The sequence below is a fragment of the Carcharodon carcharias genome, chromosome 10 (genome assembly GCF_017639515.1).
Source record: "Carcharodon carcharias isolate sCarCar2 chromosome 10, sCarCar2.pri, whole genome shotgun sequence".
Lineage (NCBI taxonomy): Eukaryota > Metazoa > Chordata > Chondrichthyes > Lamniformes > Lamnidae > Carcharodon > Carcharodon carcharias.
Window position 1 is genome coordinate 74,256,626 of NC_054476.1, and position 19,286 is coordinate 74,275,911.

At 41.7% G+C, this 19,286-nt stretch overlaps 1 protein-coding gene across 4 annotated transcripts in view; it reads left to right on the top strand.

Annotated features, from left to right (window-relative positions):
- Positions 1–19,286, top strand: part of LOC121283200 (activating molecule in BECN1-regulated autophagy protein 1-like) — a 508,780-nt gene that overhangs the window by 310,533 nt on the left and 178,961 nt on the right. For all 4 annotated transcript variants that reach the window (XM_041197450.1, XM_041197453.1, XM_041197452.1 and 1 more), the window contains one exon: positions 5,625–5,735. In XM_041197450.1, the coding sequence (XP_041053384.1) occupies positions 5,625–5,735 (111 nt within the window). The remainder of the gene's footprint in view (positions 1–5,624; positions 5,736–19,286) is intronic.

The following is a 19,286-nucleotide window of genomic DNA, read 5'->3' on the forward strand; positions in this document are numbered from 1 at the left end:
TTCCAGGTGACAGTTGGAGACAGAAGAGAAGCCATTATAGAAAGTACATTCGGTTAAAAAAGGCTTGCATTTTATAGCATCTTTCTCAATCACCAGATGTCTCAAAGTGCTTTACAGCCAATAAAGTACTTTTGATGAGTAGTCACTGTTGTAACTTAGGAAATGCAGGCAGCCAATTTGCACATGGCAAGACCTTTAAATAGCAATGTGATGACCAGATAATCAGTTTTTTTGATGTTGATTGAGGGATAAACATTGGCCAGCCCTTCTTCAGAATTGTGCCATTGGATCTTTCACATCCACCTGAGAGGGCAGACAGAGTCTTGTTTTAATGTCTCATCCAAAAGACAGCGCTTTCGACAGTGCATTACTTCCTCTGTAATTGAGTGTCATCGTTGATTTTTGCTCATGTGTTGGAGTGAAGCTTGAGCTCAAAACCTTTTGACTCGGGTCTATCAGCTATCAAGTCATATTGGGTTGCATTAAATTGAGCTCTATCAACATTTGCCAGTTAGGGGCCACTGGAAAAATTAAGGAGTAAAGTTTCCACTTTTTTCATGAACCAATGCAAAAGGCAGTGTAAAAGAGTGTAATTGTTTATTTTTTCTTTCTTTTCACTACAACTATTCCTTGATGTTTTTGAGAGTGGTAACTTGGTGCAGTTTAATTAACACAGGTGAAAACGGTTTATCACCAAAAATAAGAATCCTTAATATAGTTATCCCATCCTACATCTGCGAGTAACCTGATTTAAAGTCACTAAAAATAACTTTTTAAAAGCCTTTACGGAACCATTTAATTGGTATGCATTAGTCAGTGCTTTGATAAGTTAACTGTTTTTATATGAAAAATCTTTAAAAAACATGCTTACTAGTAACCATGTGCCTAAGACAATGAGTGCAATTTGAAGAACCTTCCCAAGCCAGTGTAATGTCGACATCTGGATGAGATCAATTTAATGGTTGGGTCCTGATTGAAACCAATGTAAAAGAACACAGATACATGACCATATATGAATTTTGACGCTATTTGGCTAAGTTTTAAATACTCCGATCTTTTGTGCCTGTTCAGCCATTTCCACCCAATTGCGCTGAAACCTGGCTGCAAAACTAGCAGAAACTCTACTCCCAAGTTGCTAAATACTACTGGCCATAAAATGTCTTAATTTCTTTTGCAGTATTTTCAATATTTGTATTTTGCTAGTAAATTGAGCCTCAAAATGCTTCTGCTTAAACTCCTATTTGCGAGTAATTAAAGTAGTAAGTGTGCAATTTTTTTCAACAAGATAGTAAATGGTCACTTTTATCTGTAGCTGCTGTAGTTGCTGATCTTGCAAATGATGCTAATGATTCTAAAAATAGTATGAATGTCTGAACTTCATTCAGAAACACAGATGCTGCAAATAGATTTTGATTTAAATACTATTTTTGCTTTGTGTAGCAGAATTGTGAACTCAGTACATTTATTGTAGAAGGGAGGTTTAATACCCCATTTAAAGAAGCTAACAAGAGCTTTAATTTACCCAGAATTTGGTGCCATTTTAATAATATAAACAAATCCCTAACAACTGCATGCATTCTTTGTTTTAGAAAGGAATAGAGCTATAGAGCTTGTGTTTTTATAGTGCCTTTCATGATCTCAGAACATCCCCAAGTGCTTCAAACTAAAACAGCTAATGAATTTTTTTAAAGCATAGCTACTTTTGAAATTTATGCACAGCAAGGTGGCAGAAAGAGCAATGATTATGAAATTATCAGATAATCTGTTTTCTTTGGTATTAGTCGATGAATAATATTGAGAAATTATTCTTCAACAAGTGCCATGCCATTTTTCGTTTGTGTGAGATGGTAGATGGTTTAACCTGCCATCAAAAAGACAGCGCTTCAAATAATTTTGCGCTCGGTAATGCACTGAAGCACCAGCTGACTTTATTTGCTAGAGTCTCTGAAGAAGCCACCTGCTTTTAACTCATAGCACGGTGGAAGTACTTTCACCCAAAGCTGACACCCGTTGTGTATCTAAACACTTACTGAATCAGTCAGCATATGGACAGGGGATGAGGAGAGATTGGGGAAAGTCCTGCTTTTCAAGCTGGTGGTTTGAGCTTTTTGCAATTCACCAATTTTAGGAGTTGCCAGAAGTCAACACAAGAACTTTCATTTATATAACTCCTTTGGTAAAACTACCCAAAGAACTTCATAAGTGTGTGATCAGACAATGTTTAACTCTGAGCCACGTGGTGATATTAGGAGCAGGGACAACTTGGCTGAAGAGGTAGGTTTTAAGGAGTGAATTAAAGGGAGGATTGAAAAGTTTAGGGCGGGACCTCCTGAACTTGGGGCCTATGCAGATGAGGTTGAGCTGCCGATGATTCGGCAATGGAAATTAGGGATGCACAAGATATTAAGGGGAAGAGATGGGGGAAATTGGTTAAAAACTATCTCCACTAGTTAGGGTGACTAGGACTAAAAGGCTTAGTCAAAAAATTAGAGCCAGACTTTCAGGAGTGAAATTATGAAACGTGTTTTCAGGCAAAAGGTAGTAGCCTTTGGAACTTCCTTCTACAAAGGACAATTAAAGCTAGATCAATTACTAATTTTATAAATGAGATTAATCGATATATGTTAACCAAAGATATTAAGGGGAGTGGGGCAAAAGCTGGCATATGTAGTTAGGTCACAGATCAGCAATGATCTCACTGAACAGCAAAAGAGGCACAAGAAGCTAAATAGCCTACTTATACATACGAACATAGGAATTAGGAGCAAGAGTAGGCACTCGGCCCTTCAAACCTGCTCCACCATTCAATAAGATCATGACTGATCTGAATGTAACCTCAACCCCACATTTCTGTCTACCCCCGATAACCTTTCACCCCTTGTTAATCAAGAATCTATCTAGCTCTGCCTTAAAAATATTCAAAGACTTTACTTGTACCGCCTTTTGGGGAAGAGAGTTCTGAAGACACTCAACTCTCAGAGAAACAATTTCTCCTCATCTCTGCCTTAGATGAACGACCCCTTATTTTTAAATAATGACCCCCAGCTGTAGATTGTCCCACAAGAAGAAACATCCTCTCCACATCCATTCTGTCATGACCCCTCAGGATCTTAAGGTTTCAATTAAGTCACCTCTTACTCTTCTAAATTCCAGTGGATACAAGCCAAACCTGTCCAGCCATTCCTGGTAATAGTCCAGTAAACCTCCTCTGAACTGCTTCGATTGCATTTACATCTTTCTTTTTAAGGAGACCAGTACTCTACACTACTCCAGATGTGGTCCCACCAATGCCTTGTACAACTGAAGTATAATCTCCCTACTTCTGTAAATCAATTCCCCTCATAATAAATGATAACATTCTATTAGCTTTCCTAATTACCTGCTATACCTGCTTACTAACTTTTTGTGATTCATGCACCAGGACACCCAGATCCCTCTGTATCTCAGAGCTGTGCAATCTCTCACCATTTAGATAATAAGCTTTTTTTATTCCTCCTGCCAAAATGAACAATTTCACATATGCCCACATTATACTCCAGTTGCCAGATCTTTGCCTACAAACTTAACCTATCTATGTTACTTTGTAGCCTCCTTATGTCCTCTTCACAATTTATTTTCCTACCTATCTTTGTGTCGTCAGCAAATTTAGCAGCCATTTCTTCAGTTCCTTCATCCAAGTCATTTATATAAATTGTAAGAAGTTGAGGCCCTGGCACTGATTCCTGTGGCACATCATTCATCACACCCTGCCAACCAGAAAAAGACCCATTTATGCCAACTCTCTGCTTCCTGTTAGCTAGCCAATCTTCTATCCATGCTAATATGTTACCCCTACATGATGAGCTTTTGTTTTCTGCAATAACCTTTGATGTGGCACTTTATCAAATGCCTTCTGCAAATCTAAGTACAGTACATCCACTGGTTCCCCTTTACCCACAGCACATGTGACTCCTTCGGAGAACTCAAATAAATTGGTTAAACATGATTTCCCTTTTACAAAACCATGTTGACTCTACCTGATTGCCTTGAATTTTTCTAAGTGCCCTGCTATAACAATAATAGCTTCTAATATTTTCCCTATGACAGATGTTAGACTAACTGGTCAGCAGTTTCCTCTCTTTTTGAATAAAGGAGTTAAATTTGCTGTTTTCCAATCTAATGGGACCTTCCCCGAATCCAGAGGATTTTGAAAAATTAACCAATGCATCAATTATCTCACTAGCCACTTCTTTCAAGACCTTCGTGTGAAGTCTATCTGGACCTGGGGTTTGTCAGCCCGCAGCCCCAACAATTTGCTTAATACCACTTCCCTGGTGATTGTAATTTTCCCAAGCTCCTCCCTCCCTTCCACTTCCTGATTTACAGCTATTTCCGGGATGTTACTTGTATCCTCCATAGTGAAGACCGAAGAAAGATACCTGTTTAATTCATCCGCCATCTCCCAACTTTTCATTATCATTTCCCCAGATGCACTTTCTATAGGACCTACACTCACTTATTTTATTAATTCTTATTTAAATAGTTATAGAAACTCTTACTATCCATCTTTATATTACTAGCTAGCTTTCTCTCATACTCTAATTTTTCCCTCGTTAATCCATAAATTATTACTTTTGAGTTTCTGCTTCTTAACATGGTGCCTAGCTCCTCATACTGACTAAGCAGAGTCTCCTTCCTCATCCTACCTATGTCGTTGGTGCCTACATAGACCATGTCCACTGGATCCTCGCCCTCCCACTGCGAGTTTTTCTCCAGCCCTGAGCAGATGTCCTGAAACCTGGCACTGGGCAGGCAAAACAGTAACCTGGACTCTCGCTTTTTCCTTCAGATAGCAGTGTCAAGCCCCTCATTATACTGTCCCCTACTACCACCACATTCCTTTTTGCACCTTCCACTTGGATGGCTTCCTGTACGATGGTGTCACGGGAAGCCATCCAAGTGTCCCTACAAGAGATCTAATTGGAGGGAAATGTCTAAATGTGTTTCCCTACCGAAGCTGTTCTGGTAGTAATTTTGCTAGCATTGTCCGTGCATATGCATGCAGTTGTTAGGGGTGAGTAGTGCTTTAATATTTCAAACAAAATACATATTTTCATCCACTTGCCCTATGCTAGTAAGAATTAACAATGTCACACTGCAGCCACAAAAAGTGGTGTAAAAACATTTGCTGTCAAAGAAAGGTCCCCTACCTTTATCTGTCAATGGGTAAAATATCTGTACCTTTAAAAGGTGATTTTGGTCAATAGGATCATAAAATGCCTCAGCTTTTTTCAATTCAACTACTCAAGCATTCAGCTTCCAGATACTACATTCTATGGTTATGGCCAAATGTAGTCTTTGTGTCCAATGGCCATCAATTGTGCAAGCTTTGGTTCTGTGTTTCATTGATGTCTGAACCCTTCAGTTGATCGCTTTGGTTCCTTTAAAGATGGGAATGCCCTCAAAATTCAACCTGTTTTACATGCCCTGTTCATGATTTAATATTCAGTATTTTCACACCTTGGTAAAAAGTTACTGATCGGCAAGTTCTTAAGTAAGCAACAAGTTGGCAGAAACCAGTAAAGTGGTAATGGCTAAAAGATATCCTTTACCGAGTGTCTCATTCTCTAATTGTCTACTTGCAGGTGCTGTGATAGGTGACGGACAGTCTGCTGTGGCCAGTAATATTGCCAATATCACTTATCGCCTCCAGTGGTGGGATTTCACCAAGTTTGATCTTCCAGAGATCAGCAATGGTAAGTGATAAGTGAAGCCTGCCAGAAGCTAAGAGAACAATGGGTCATTACCTTGACCCATGTGGAGTTCCACAAAAACCTTTATGATCAAACTGATATATTCTGCACTTCTTAGAGGGGTGCACAGTACAGCATATAATGGCCAAAAAGGCCAACTGAGTGAATGGATCTTTATTCAGGCACATCGCATTTTAGTTCAACCAGTGGGGCTATCTATGGATTGAGTTTATGATCACCTTCTGAAAATTGGTGTGGTTTTGAGTGCAATATTCAGTGACCCTTGCCATCCAATTGAACTGTTGCCTAATGAATTTCCAGTATGTCTTTTTTCCATCTACAATTGTATTCTCAATGTTCAGGTAAAGCCAGAGAACTCCTTGTGACCAATTTTAGACTCCTCAAATAGTGATTCTCAAAGCTCCTGGCACTATATCAATCAATCCATAAACATGCTGTAAAGGAGGTTATTTTGACTCTGAGTGGTAACCTGGGTGCTGAGAGTATTGGCTTGGAGCAGATTTTTTTCTTGCAGTCTCCATGGTACACCTACCCTGCAGTCATCCAGGAAGAATTCCATTTAGAGAAACCTTGTCAGCTAAATAAATACGATTAATGCCGTAATTTATAACAAGTTTCATTGCCTTTGAATCTACACAAACTTATCCCATTTAACTTATAGGGGTTGAGACAGTAGAGATCTTAAGCCTGATTGGCAGCCAGCTCCCAGAAGGAATGCGCATTATTCTGCCAAAGCAGTATCATAGTACATCGCCCAGAAAGATATTTCAGCAGCCATTTTCTTGGAAATTTGGAAGTAGCTGAAACTGGTGAGGCAGGATTACAACGTTGTGGCTGATTTGTGTTCTATTTGCCAAGAGCTAATCAGAATTGCATGAATTATACTGCAGTTCCCTTGACCACCATTATTATCCCTCCCCAATCTAATTACGTTTTGTTTCTCTAGTTCAGCAACTTTCTTGCCTGCCAATTCTCTCATCATCCTGACATTTACTTGTTGATTTATGTGAAGGCTTTTTGATGTAATAAATTTTCAGCCAGTTTATCCCTTATAAGCACAGAACTAATTTCAATTCAAATAATTATCTCCTGTAATGGCATTGAAATAGATTTTTCGGTATGCTTGAGATGGAAAATTAGGTCATTTTTTTGATCTTTGAAAGTGTTCACATTCATAGGAAAATGGATCAGTTATATGTTCCTGATGTACAAATAGTGTTTTTATATCGGCATGTTCTTCAGTGGCAAAACCAATCATTCCTATCAAATGTCATTTGTGCTACTGCAACATGTTCAAAATACATTATAACCAATACAGTTCTGTGATGTTTAAATAAATATTCACATCATAAGGAGACTCTGCTTGTGTGTTCTACCTCAAGAATACTGAAAATTCCTTTTCTTGTGCCAATATATGAAAGGATTATTTGATAGGAAATTAGTCATGTTCTTTTAAGACACAAAATTATTTGAAACACTGAAAAGCTTTAAACATTTTTCATTGTTGGAATTGATGTGTGTAACATTAGGAACATAGGACTTAGGAGCAGGGGTAGGCCAATCGGCTCTTCACGCCTATTCCACCATTCAATAAGATGATGGCTGATCTGATTGTGGCCTCAACTCCACTTTCCTGTCTGCCCTCCATAACTCTTGACTTCCTTGTCTATCAAAAATCTGTCCAACTTGCCCTGAATAAATTCAATAACCCAGCCTCCACTGCTTTCTGGGGAAGAGAATTCCACATAATGACAAACCTCTGAGAGAGAAAATTTTTCCTCCCCTCCATCTTAAAGGGGCAACCTCTTATTCTTAAACTGTGTACCCTGTTTCTAGTTTCCCCCACAAGAGGAAATATCCTCCCGGTATCTACCCTATCAAGTCCTCTCAGGATCTTAGATGTTTCAACAAGGTCACCTCTCATTCTTCTAAATTCCAATGGGTATAGGCCCAACCTGTTCAACCTTTCTTTGTAAGTTAACCCTTCATCCCAGAAATGAACTGCTTCTAATGCATTCCAGGACAATGAGAATAAGACTTTTTCATTTAGTTGCATTAGAATTCCTTCCCTGCATATAGGTAACCTATCCATATAACTAATCCAGTGTAAATCCTTTTCAAATTTAAGAGCTTATGTCCTAATTTTCTTGTTCTTTATTTCTTCATGCTATTCCCCATTCCAGATTCAGCATTTTCCAAGGTATCATAGCTGGCACTTGTTTGCTGAATTGCTGGTATGTACATGCACCCTACCCAATTTACTGAAGGAAAGTGGGAATTGATACATTTTGGTAGGAAGATTGAAGTAAGGCAATATTAAGTAAAGGATACAGTTCTGGAGGGGCTGCAGTAGCATAGGGACCTCTGGGTAGCTATGCACGAATAGTTGAAATAAGCATGGCAGGTTGAGAGAGCAGTTAATAAAGCATGAAGGATTCTGGGCTTTATAAACGGGTATGGAGGACAATAGCAAGGAAGTTATGGTGAAACTTTATAAAACATTAGTTAGCTGGAGTATTGTGTCCAATTCTGGGCACCATGCTTTAGGAATTATTGTGAAGGCATTAGAGAGGGTGCAGAAAAAACTCAGCAGAACGGTTGTAGGGGTAGGGACTTCAATTCCATGGATAGATTGGAAGTGTTGGATAAAAACAAAAAAACTACGAATGCTGGAAATCCAAAACAAAAACAGAAACAGAATTACCTGGAAAAACTCAGCAGGTCTGGCAGCATCGGCGGAGAAGAAAAGAGTTGACGTTTCGAGTCCTCATGACCCTTCCACAGAACTGAGTGAATATAAAGAGAGGGGTGAAATATAAGCTGGTTTAAAGTGGGGGGGTGGGAGGGGGGAGAGAAGTTTGGGGGGTGATGTGGTTGTAGGGACAAGCAAGCAGTGATAGGAGCAGATAATCAAAAGATGTCACAGACAAAAGAACACAGATGTGTTGAAGGTAGTGATATTATCTAAATTAATGTGCTAATTAAGAATGGATGGTAAGGCGCTCAAGGTACAGCTCTAGTGGTGGTGGGGTGGAAAGACTAGCAGGGCATAAAAGATTTAAAAATAATGGAGATAGGTTGGAAAAGAAAAATCTATATAAATTATTGGAAAAAACAAAAGGAAGGGGGAAGAAACAGAAAGGGGGTGGGGATGGAGGAGGGAGCTCAAGATCTAAAGTTGTTGAATTCAATATTCAGTCCGGAAGGCTGTAAAGTGCCTAGTCGGAAGATGAGGTGTTGTTCCTCCAGTTTGCGTTGGGCTTCACTGGAACAATGCAGCAAGCCAAGGACAGACATGTGGGCAAGAGAGCAGGGTGGAGTGTTAAAATGGCAAGCGACAGGGAGGTTTGGGTCTTTCTTGTGGACAGACCGCAGGTGTTCTGCAAAGCAGTCGCCCAGTTTATGTTTGGTCTCTCCAATGTAAAGGAGACTGCATTGGGAGCAACAAATGCAGTAGACTAAGTTGGGGGAAATGCAAGTGAAATGCTGCTTCACTTGAAAGGAGTGTTTGGGCCCTTGGACGGTGAGGAGACAGGAAGTGAAGAGGCAGGTGTTGCATCTTTTGCGTGGGCATGGGGAGGTGCCATAGGTGGGTGTTGAGGAGGAGTGGACCAGGGTGTCACGGAGGGAACAATCCCTACAGAATGCCGCCGGGGGGGTGAAGGGAAGATGTGTTTGGTGGTGGCATCATGCTGGAGTTGGCGGAAATGGCGGAGGATGATCCTTTGAATGCGGAGGCTGGTGGGGTGATAAGAAAAGACAAGGGGGACCCTATCATGTTTCTGGGAGGGAGGAGAAGGCGTGAGGGCAGATGCGCGGGAGATGGGCCGGACACGGTTGAGGGGGCTCTGTTAACGACCGAGGTGGAAAACCTCGGTTAAGGAAGGAGGAGGACATGTCAGAGGAACTGTATTTGAAGGTAGCATCTTCAGAACAGATGTGACGGAGGCGAAGGAACTGAGAGAATGGGATGGAGTCCTTACAGGAAGTGGGGTGTGAGGAGCTGTAGTCGAGGTAGCTGTGGGAGTCGGTAGGTTTGTAATGGATATTGGTGGACAGTCTACCACCAGAGATTGAGACAGAGAGGTCAAGGAAAGAAAAGGAAGTGTCAGAGATGGACCACGTGAAAATGATGGAGGGGTGGAGATTGGAAGCAAAATTAATAAATTTTTCCAAGTCCCGACGAGAGCATGAAGCAGCACAAAAGTAATCATTGATGTACCAGAGAAAGAGTTGTGGAAGGGGGCCGGAGTAGGACTGGAACAAAGAATGTTCCACGTACCCCATAAAGAGACAGACATAGCTGTGCCCATGCGGGTACCCATAGCCACACCTTTTGGAGGAAGTGAGAGGAGTTGAAGGAGAAATTGTTCAGTGTGAGAACAAGTTCAACCAGACGGAGGAGAGTAGTGGTGGCTGGGGATTGTTCGGGTCTCTGTTCGAGGAAGAAGCTAAGCGCGTTCAGACTATCCAGGTGGGGGATGGAGGTGTAGAGGGATTGGATGTCCATGGTGAAGAGGAAGCGGTTGGGGCCTGGGAACTGGAAATTGTTGATGTGACGTAAGGTGTCAGAGGAATCACGGATGTAGGTGGGAATGGACTGGACAAGGAGAGAGAGAAGGGAGTCAAGATAACGAGAAATGAGTTCCATGGGGCAGGAACAGGCTGACATGATTGGTCTCCTGGGACAGTTCTGTTTGTGGATTTTGGGTAGGAGGTAGAAGCAAGCGATCCGAGGTTGGGCGACTATCAGGTTGGAAGCTGTAGGAGGAAGATCTCCAGAGGAGATGAGGTCAGTGACAGTCCTGGAAACAATGGCTTGATGTTCAGTGTTGGGGTCATGGTCCAGGGAGAGGTAGGAGGAAGTGTCTGCGAGTTGACGCTCAGCCTCCGCGAGGTAGAGGTCAGTGCGCCAGACAACAACAGCACCACCCTTGTCAGCGGGTTTGATGACAATGTCAGGGTTGGACCTGAGAGAACAGAGTGCAGTAAGTTCAGAGAGACAGATTAGAATGGGTGAGAGGAGCAGAGAAATTGAGACGACAAATGTCACGCCGACAGTTTTCAATGAAAAGATCAAGAGAAGGTAAGAATCCAGGTGGAGGGAGAATATTGGAGGTGGGTAAAAGGATCCGTTGAACGGGGAGAGGACTCCTGCCCAAAGAAGTGAGCACAGAGACGAAGATGGCGGAAGAAGAGTTCAGCATCGTGCCGAGCCTGAAATTCATTGAGATGAGGGCGTAAGGGTATGAAACTAAGTCCTTTGCTGAGCACTGAACGTTCAGCATCGGAGAGGAGAAGGTCAGTGGGTATAGTGAATACACGGCCGGTGCTGGGATTGGAAGATGGGGTGGGGACGGAGGGACAGGCAGGGGTGGAGGGTCCTAGATGGGTGTTGGTGTCGATGAGTTGTTGGAGCTTGTGTTCCTTAGCACTTGAGAGATAAAGTTTCTTGTTGAGGCTTCAGATGAGATGAAGAACAAAATGAAATTCAGGAAATTCTGTTTTTGTTTTGGAAGAGTTGAAGTTGTTCTTAAAAGTGAGAAGATTAAGAGAAAATTTGGTAGACGTATTATAAATCATGAGGAACCTATACAAAATTGATAGGGAGAAACTGTTCCAAATGAAGGAAGGGTTGAGAACCAGAGGACACCAATTTAAAGTGCATGGAAAAAGATCCAAAGGTAACCTGACTAAATGTTTATGCAGCAAGTGGTTAAGATTTGGAATGCACTACCTTAAGGTGTGGTGGAGGCAGATTAAGTTGTGGCCTTCTGTCATGACGATGTGAAAGATGTTTCTGTAAAGTGATCCACGGGCAAACAATTTGTGCATGTGCTTGCATGTAACCCCTTTTTAAATTTGAGAGTGGTTCAATTTAAAATAACACAGCAGTAAAGCTTTATTCTTAAACAAGATAAATCTTAGTTTATTACAGGGCTATTGCTGAAAGTCATGTACGTAAAGGTGATAAAGTTATTAATTAAAAATACGATTGCAAGATTAGAATGCAAATTAAGCAAAAAGATACTTAGAGATGAGTTTTCAAATCAGTCTCTGTGAAACGTCGTTGCAAGCTTGTTGCTTTGAATCCCTTCTTTCCAAAATTCAACCGTTTGAAACTTGAAGTCAGATTCAGCAACTGCAATGGCTTCTGTAGTCAACTGTCTGGAGGTTGTCTGCACAGGTGGACTCAGCAGATCAGCAACTTTAGTGAGCGAGTGAAGGTCCCTTTTCTTTATGGGTTCTGCTAATACGACACTTGAAGATTGCCATGTTTCCTTTCTTTCTTAGCAGAACTGTGATGTTTTCCTTCTGGCACCTTCCACCGTAGCTCCAGGGCAGGGAACCCCAGCTTTCGCATGTGTTTTAGCTCAAAGCTGTCTGCTGATGGTATGTCTCAAAACTGCCAAACAAAAATAGTTTCTTGTAGCCCTTTTTATAATTCAAAAACACAAATTGCTGCCATGTTAATTTTCAAGGAGTCATTATTTCACAAGGCAAACAAGTTAAAGTTTAAGTCCTTTGTAGTCCCTTCTCATCTCCTGTTCTTTCAGAAGTAAAAGGGTCTTTCACAAGTTTTAGACATTAGTGGAAATCCCTGGAGGGGGTCTTTGCATTTTAATGTCTTTTCCTAGCCAGCTGTAGAGATATAAGTCTGACAAGGTTTGAATAAATACTGAAAGATGCCATATTGCCTGTCCACACATCTATTTTGAAAAAGGTTTTTAAACTTCATGTAAAGGTTCGAGAACAGAAATGTGTCTATAAAGCAGTTGTCCTTAAAATCTGCAGTATCACTTACATGGATTTATGACAGACCTTCCCACTTATGTGTAAAATTTAAATATATGTATTTTCAATTTTTGCAGAATTATATTGAGAAGACAAGATAAATACACATTTTTTCACATAGCAATGGGTGATGTGCTGCGGTCTCCCATTTACATTTACCAGTTTTTTTTATATCTGGCGGTTCTTTTCCTTCCCTTTTTCCTGGTCTTTACGACAGCTTGCGCTGATTTCAGCTCTAACTGGATTTGCTGTCTGAAATCTTTTAATCATTGAGGCTATCAAAGAATGTGTCAGACAAATCTTAAGCTAAGATAAAAGCAAAAAACTGCGGATGCTGGAAATCCAAAACAAAAACAAAAATACCTGGAAAAACTCAGCAGGTCTGGCAACATCTGCGGAGAGGGGCACAGTTAATGTTTCGAGTTCGAATGACCCTTCAACAGAACTAAGTAAAAATAGGAAGGTTAAAAAAAAGCTGGTTTAAGGGGGGGTGGGACAAGTAGAGCTGGATAGAGGACCAGTGATAGGTGGAGGTAACCAAATGATGTCACAGACAAAAGAACAAGGAGGTGTTGAAGGTGGTGATATTATCTATGGAATGTGCTAATTAAGGGTAGAAAGCAGGACAAGCAAGGTCCAGATAGCCCTAGTGGGGGTGGGGTGGGGTGAAGGAATCAAAAAAGGCTAAAAGGTAGAGATAAAACAATGGATGGAAATACATTTAAAAATAATGGAAGTAGGTGGGAAAAGAAAAATCTATATAAATTATTGGAAAAAAAAAGGGGGGTTGGGAATCGGAAAGGGGTTGGGAATGGAGGAGAGAGTTCATGAGCTAAAATTGTTGAACTCAATATTCAGTCCGGAAGGCTGTAAAGTGCCTAGTCGGAAGATGAGGTGCTGTTCCTCCAGTTTGCGTTGAGCTTCACTGGAACAATGCAGCAAGCCAAGGACGGACATGTGGGCAAGAGAGCAGGGTGGAGTGTTGAAATGGCAAGCGACAGGGAGGTCTGGGTAATGTTTGCGGACAGACCGAAGGTGTTCTGCAAAGCAGTCACCCAATTTATGCTTCTTCAACTGGATGCATTTCCTGTTCAATTCCCTTTCTGTGTCTATACCTCATGCCTCCTTTGGTCAGAGCTTCTTTTTGCTTATACAAGAATGTCATTAAGGTGCTTTTTTATGTTCTAGCAAGAATGTTTGATATTCTTGGCTGGTTTGTTCATTGAGCAATTTAAAATCTCAAATTTTCCTCATTCCACTTAGATTGGACTTTATGTAATTATCTTCAAGTGAGATCGACAGCTTCTGCATTTTATGTTGTTGCTTCTTCCTTTGAAACCTTAAGCCTGTCCCTTAATTCACAAATTAATTAATCAAAATCACGGTTTGAACTAAATTCAGTGTCTCCTAGTCCTGCAACTACACCATGAGACTCCACATTGATGGGTGTGGCTACTGCTTCAGCACGGGCGGAGGTTTTTCATTCGGGGTTAGCTGCTATTAGCCCTTTAGGATCACTCTGAGCTCTGAATCATTTCTCTGGCGCATTTTGATTTGGGAATTCAGCAGATTCTTTTTCTGCCTCTTTCCCCTCACTGGGGTTGGCTTCAGCCCTTTTAGCTCCAAATAACTTCCCTTAGGCTCTTCAAATAAGTGGGGCATCTCCCTCACTGTCTCTTTACCTGTGTGGGGACTTCCCTGGTTCCTGTTTAATTCTGTGGGCTTTTTTCCAGTCAGTTCAACCTTCATGGGTGACTCGCCCCCATGTAGGCTTCTGAAACCTTTTCAGCTGTTTGCAAATTTACAGATTCCTGCTTTTGAAATTGTTCAGTTTGCTCAGCCTCAGGGCTGCCTTTGAGTTTCATGGGGCAACACCTATCAGCCTGCGAAGTCATCTCCTAGCAGAAGGCTGACCCTTTGCATGGGCATGCTTGAGATTGCACCCACCATTACCAGTCTGGTAACGAATTCTCTCTTTGTAAATTTTCACCAATGGTACCTCAATACCACCTTCTAGTTAGTCCTTTGACTATCACATGGAATTTGTCCTGCTTCTGCACTGGAAATCCTCACTTCTGCCTCCTAATAGCGTAAACAACCTGTATCTTGGAGAATGTTAATCTCCTTTGCCATTTCCCCTTTACACACACAATCCTGATAGGTTTCTGTAGCTTCCATTGCATTTGTACAAAGTTTTACAATTTTGGTGACCACAGATTGGGCTACGTTGGAATATTGCCTGTGGCGTTCTTCATGTACCAGCAGTGTTCTTATTTTTGGCCCAGTTTTCCACAATTGAAGAAGGCAGAGCATGGTCCTGCAGCTCTGCCTTCGATATTTCTTCTTTTCAAGTTTGGAGAAGAGTTTCCCCATTCTTCCCTATTGCCTTTCCCTTTTGGATCTATTTCCTTCCCCTCTGTCCCCCTCTTATCTTTTCCCTCCTGGTACAAACCATTTGACCATGCCTGCAGTGTTCAGAGGTCTGTGCATCAATTCATAATCCTCAGCCTTCACGACAGCTGTCCTTGCTGAGGTAACCTTTTGTCCCTCAAGGTTCATTTAATATTGTAGGGGAGACAATTTTTGAAGTCTAACAACACCAATTCTCTTCTTCCATCATAAGAACGCTCTAGCTTTAAAGCATGTGCCCATCGGTCGAATGTGATCTGTTTGACTATCTCAAATTCGTGGGCTTTTTACAGGAATTTCAGAGTTGCTGACAACATGTCTCTGGCACGAGTTCATAAACAACCAGGATTGCAAACTTAGTCTGCTTGTAATCAGCAGACACTTCAGGGAACAGTGTGGAGAAGATATTGGGCTTTTCCTGTTAAATGCCTTGGATTATTAGTGTCCACACTTCCTGGGATAAATGTAGCTGATTTGCTACTTGTACAAAAGCAGTAGAGAAGGAATCTACATCTTCCTCTTAGATTTGAAAACAAATATGTAGAACCTGAGGGCTTTGAGGCCTGTATCGGGGTTACGGGGATTTTGGCTGTCATTTGACAGAGTGAGATTTCCCTTAGCAGCTTCAAACTACCCCAGATCTCTATCTCTCTGTGTTTGCAGCTCCAATTCCAACTTCTGTAGCTGGAAATTCTTCCTTTTCCCTTTCTTTCTGAGCTCCTGCTCTGCCTGTTCCCTTTCTTTCTGGGCTTGAAGTTCTAACTGCTTTTCTTGGGCTGGTTTTCCTTCCTTTTCTTTGAGCTTGTTGCTCCTCCCTTTCTCTCTGGGCTTTAAACTGCATCTCTGTGTTCAGTTCTTCAAGCTCTTTTTGGCCAAAGTAACCTGGCTTGGTTCAGAATCAGTTTTTTTTTAAAAATACATTCATGGGATGTGGGCATTGCTGACTCGGCCAGCATTTATTGCCCATCCCTAATTGCCCTTGAGATGGTGGTGGTGAGCTGCCTTCTTGGGCCACTGAAGTCCATATGGCATGTGTGCACCCACAGTGCTGTTAGGAAGGGCATTCAAGGATTTTGATCCAACAACAGTGAAGGAACAGAGATATAGTTCCAGGTGTGACTTGAAGGGGAACTTGAAGGTGGTGGTGTTCCCATGCATCTTCTGACCTTGTCCTTCTTGGTAGTAGAGGTTGTGGGTTTGGAAGGTGCTGTTGAAGGAGCCCTGGTGAGTTGCTGAAGTGCATCTTGTAGATGGTGCATACTGCTGCCACTGTGCGTTGGTGATGGAGAGAGTGAATGTTTAAGGTGGCAAACGGGGTGCCAATCAAGTGAGCTACTTTGTCCTTGACGGCATCGAGCTCCTTGAGTGTTGTTGGAGCTGCACTCAGGCAAGTGCAGAGTATTCCATCATACACATGACGTGCCTTGTTGATGGTAGACTGGCTTTTGGGAGTCAGGAGGTGAGTTAATCCCAACAGAATTCCCAACCCCTGTCCTGCTCAGGTAGCCACAGTGTTTATATGGCTGCTCCAGTTCAGTTTCTGATCAATGAAAACCCCCAGGGTGTTGATGGTGGGGGATTCAGCGATGGTAGTGCCATTGAACATCAAGAGGAGATGGTTAGATTCTCTCTTGTTGGAGATCGTCATTCGCTGGCACTTGTATGGCGTGAATGTTATTTGCCACTTGTTATGATTCTTGACTAGATCCCAAGTTGTTGGTGAGATCCACTTAGGGGCCAGTAATGTTTTCTTTAAAATAGATAAAGTTTGAGATTTAACAGACTTGCTTAGTGAAGAAAGCCACAAGATTCCACAAACAAACAAAAAAGTAGGCATGACTGTACAAATTTAGAAAGATAAAACAATTTACAATATCTATCTTATACTCTAACATTCAGGGTAAGCATGGAGTATATGAAAATTAATAGGCAAACTAGTCGGACACACCACAGGGCCAACCAATCTCACTGAAACTTTGTTTTTTTCACGAGGGTGAAAATCTCCACATTCAAAGATCTAGCCTTGGAACTCTCTCCAAAAGTTGCTCCTGCTTGGCCGGTTTCAAAACAGCCCACCTCACAAGATTGCAATCTTGCCTTCCGAGATTACATTCCCCTGGAGTACGCTCAAGCGTTAGTTTACAAACACAACTTCAGCATTTCTGCCATGCCAAGCAGAACAACATTGCTCCAAAGTGGTATCTTTGCCCCAACAGCCCACAGCAAGGAATCACCAACCTTCGGCTGCCTACTTGCTTCTTCTGAGGGCTTCTCTTGAGCCTACTTCACATGAAGTCTGCTCTCCACAGCCCCTTTTCTAAACGGAGTCTGTTTCTCTGCTCCTCTCTTTTTCTTAACTTAACTGGGATCTGTTTCTATCCTGTCTTTGTCCCTACCTGGGACTTCCTTTTGGGACCTCTCCCTGTCCCTCTTATCCCTCTCTCTGGGACATTTCTCTTCTGATTAAAATTGACTGACTTAAAACTTAATCCTCAGGAGCTGCTGTCACTGACCCTTGAACTGATTTGGTGACCTATCCCATCCTTGTTACTAGGCAGAAACAAATATAACAAGCAGTGGAATGTCCTGTACTTAAATATTACAATCTTCATAGTCTGCTAACTTAGCACCCAGGGACACTGAAAAATGGATGTCATAACACACTTATCAGCCCAAGCCTCAATATTGCCCAGGTCTTGCTGCCTGTGGACACTGACTGCTTCAGTATCTGAGTAGTAGCAAATGCTGTTGAACATAGCGCAATCATCTGCAAACATCCCCACTTCTGACCTTATGGTGGAAGGAGGGTTATTGATGAAGCAGCTGAAGATGGTTGGGCCTAGGACACTACCCTGGGGAACTCCTGCAGCGATGTCCTGGAACTGAGTTGACTGTCCTTGAATAACCATAACCATGTTCCTTTGTGCTAGGTATGACTCCAACCAGTGAAGAGTTTTCCTCCTGATTCCCATTGACTTTAGTTTTGCTAGAGCTCCTTGATGCCACACTCGGTCAAATGCTGCCTTGATGTCAAGGACAGTTACTGTCACCTCACCTCTGGAGTTCAGCTCTTTTGTCCATGTTTGAACCAAGGCTGCAATGAGGTCAGGAGCTGAGTGGCCCGGGCAGAACCTAAACTGGGCGTCAGTGAGCAGGTTATTGATGAGTAATTGCCACTTGATTGCGCTGTTGATGACACTTTCAATCACTTTTGCCTGTTTTAAGTTGCCTGAATTCAAAATGCCCCACCAGCATTTTCAAAAAATTCCTGTTGCTTAAGTCCTACCTGCTTAACAATGGCTTTTAGTTGCACCATGTCTGAAGACGCCAAATTCTGCCAGTTCGAACCCTCCTGACTGGTAAATTCCTGTGCATCAAAAGTTGCCATCTTAACTTATGATTAGTACATCTTAAAGCAAAGCTTGTCACTGTAGCTTCTGGTTTGGTTTCGAACAATTTGGACTATGTTAACTTCCCTTCTTTCAACTTCATGCAGTTCAAAATTTGACTCTTCATAACGGGTTAAATCCACTTTTTAGTACAAATTTGGCTTTGGTTCATTTTACAATGCTTAATATCTGGAACGAGACACCCCATTGTTACAATCACATGAAAGGCATTTTATTAAATTTGTCCGTGAACTAAGAATTTGTGTATGCCCTGGTATTTAGCCCCCTTTTTAAATTTGCAAGTGGCTCAATGCTAATAACACAGCAGCAATGTTTTATTCTTAAACAAAATAAATATTAGTTTATTATAAGACTACTCCTGAAAGCTATTTGAGTAAAAGTAATAAAATTATTAACTAAAAAAATACAAAAGTTAAAATGCAGATAAAGGGAAAATATACTTAGAGATGAGATTTCAAATCAGGCTCTGGAGCATTGATGCTTCGAATTCTTTCTTTCCAAAGTGAGGGGTTTGAAACTTGAAGTCAGATTCAGCAGCTACAATGGCTTCTGTAGGCAACTGCCTGGAGGTTGTCTATACAGGTGGGCTCAGCAAGTCAGCAGCTTTGGGGAGCGAGTGAAGGTCCCTTTTCTTTATGGGTTCTGTCAGTACAATACTTGAAGATTGCCTGGTTTCCTTTCTTTCTTAGCAGAACCATGATGCTTTCCTCCCTCTGTAGCTCCAGGGCAGGGAACCCCAATTCTCGCATGTGTTTTAGCTTAAAGCTGCCTGCTGATGGTGCCTCTCAAAATTGCAAAACCAAAATGGCTTCTCGCAATTTTTATAATTCAAAAACACAAATTGCTGCCATGTTAATTTTCAAGGAGTCATTGTTTGACCAGGCAAACAAGTTAATTATGTTGAAGTCCCTTCTTATTT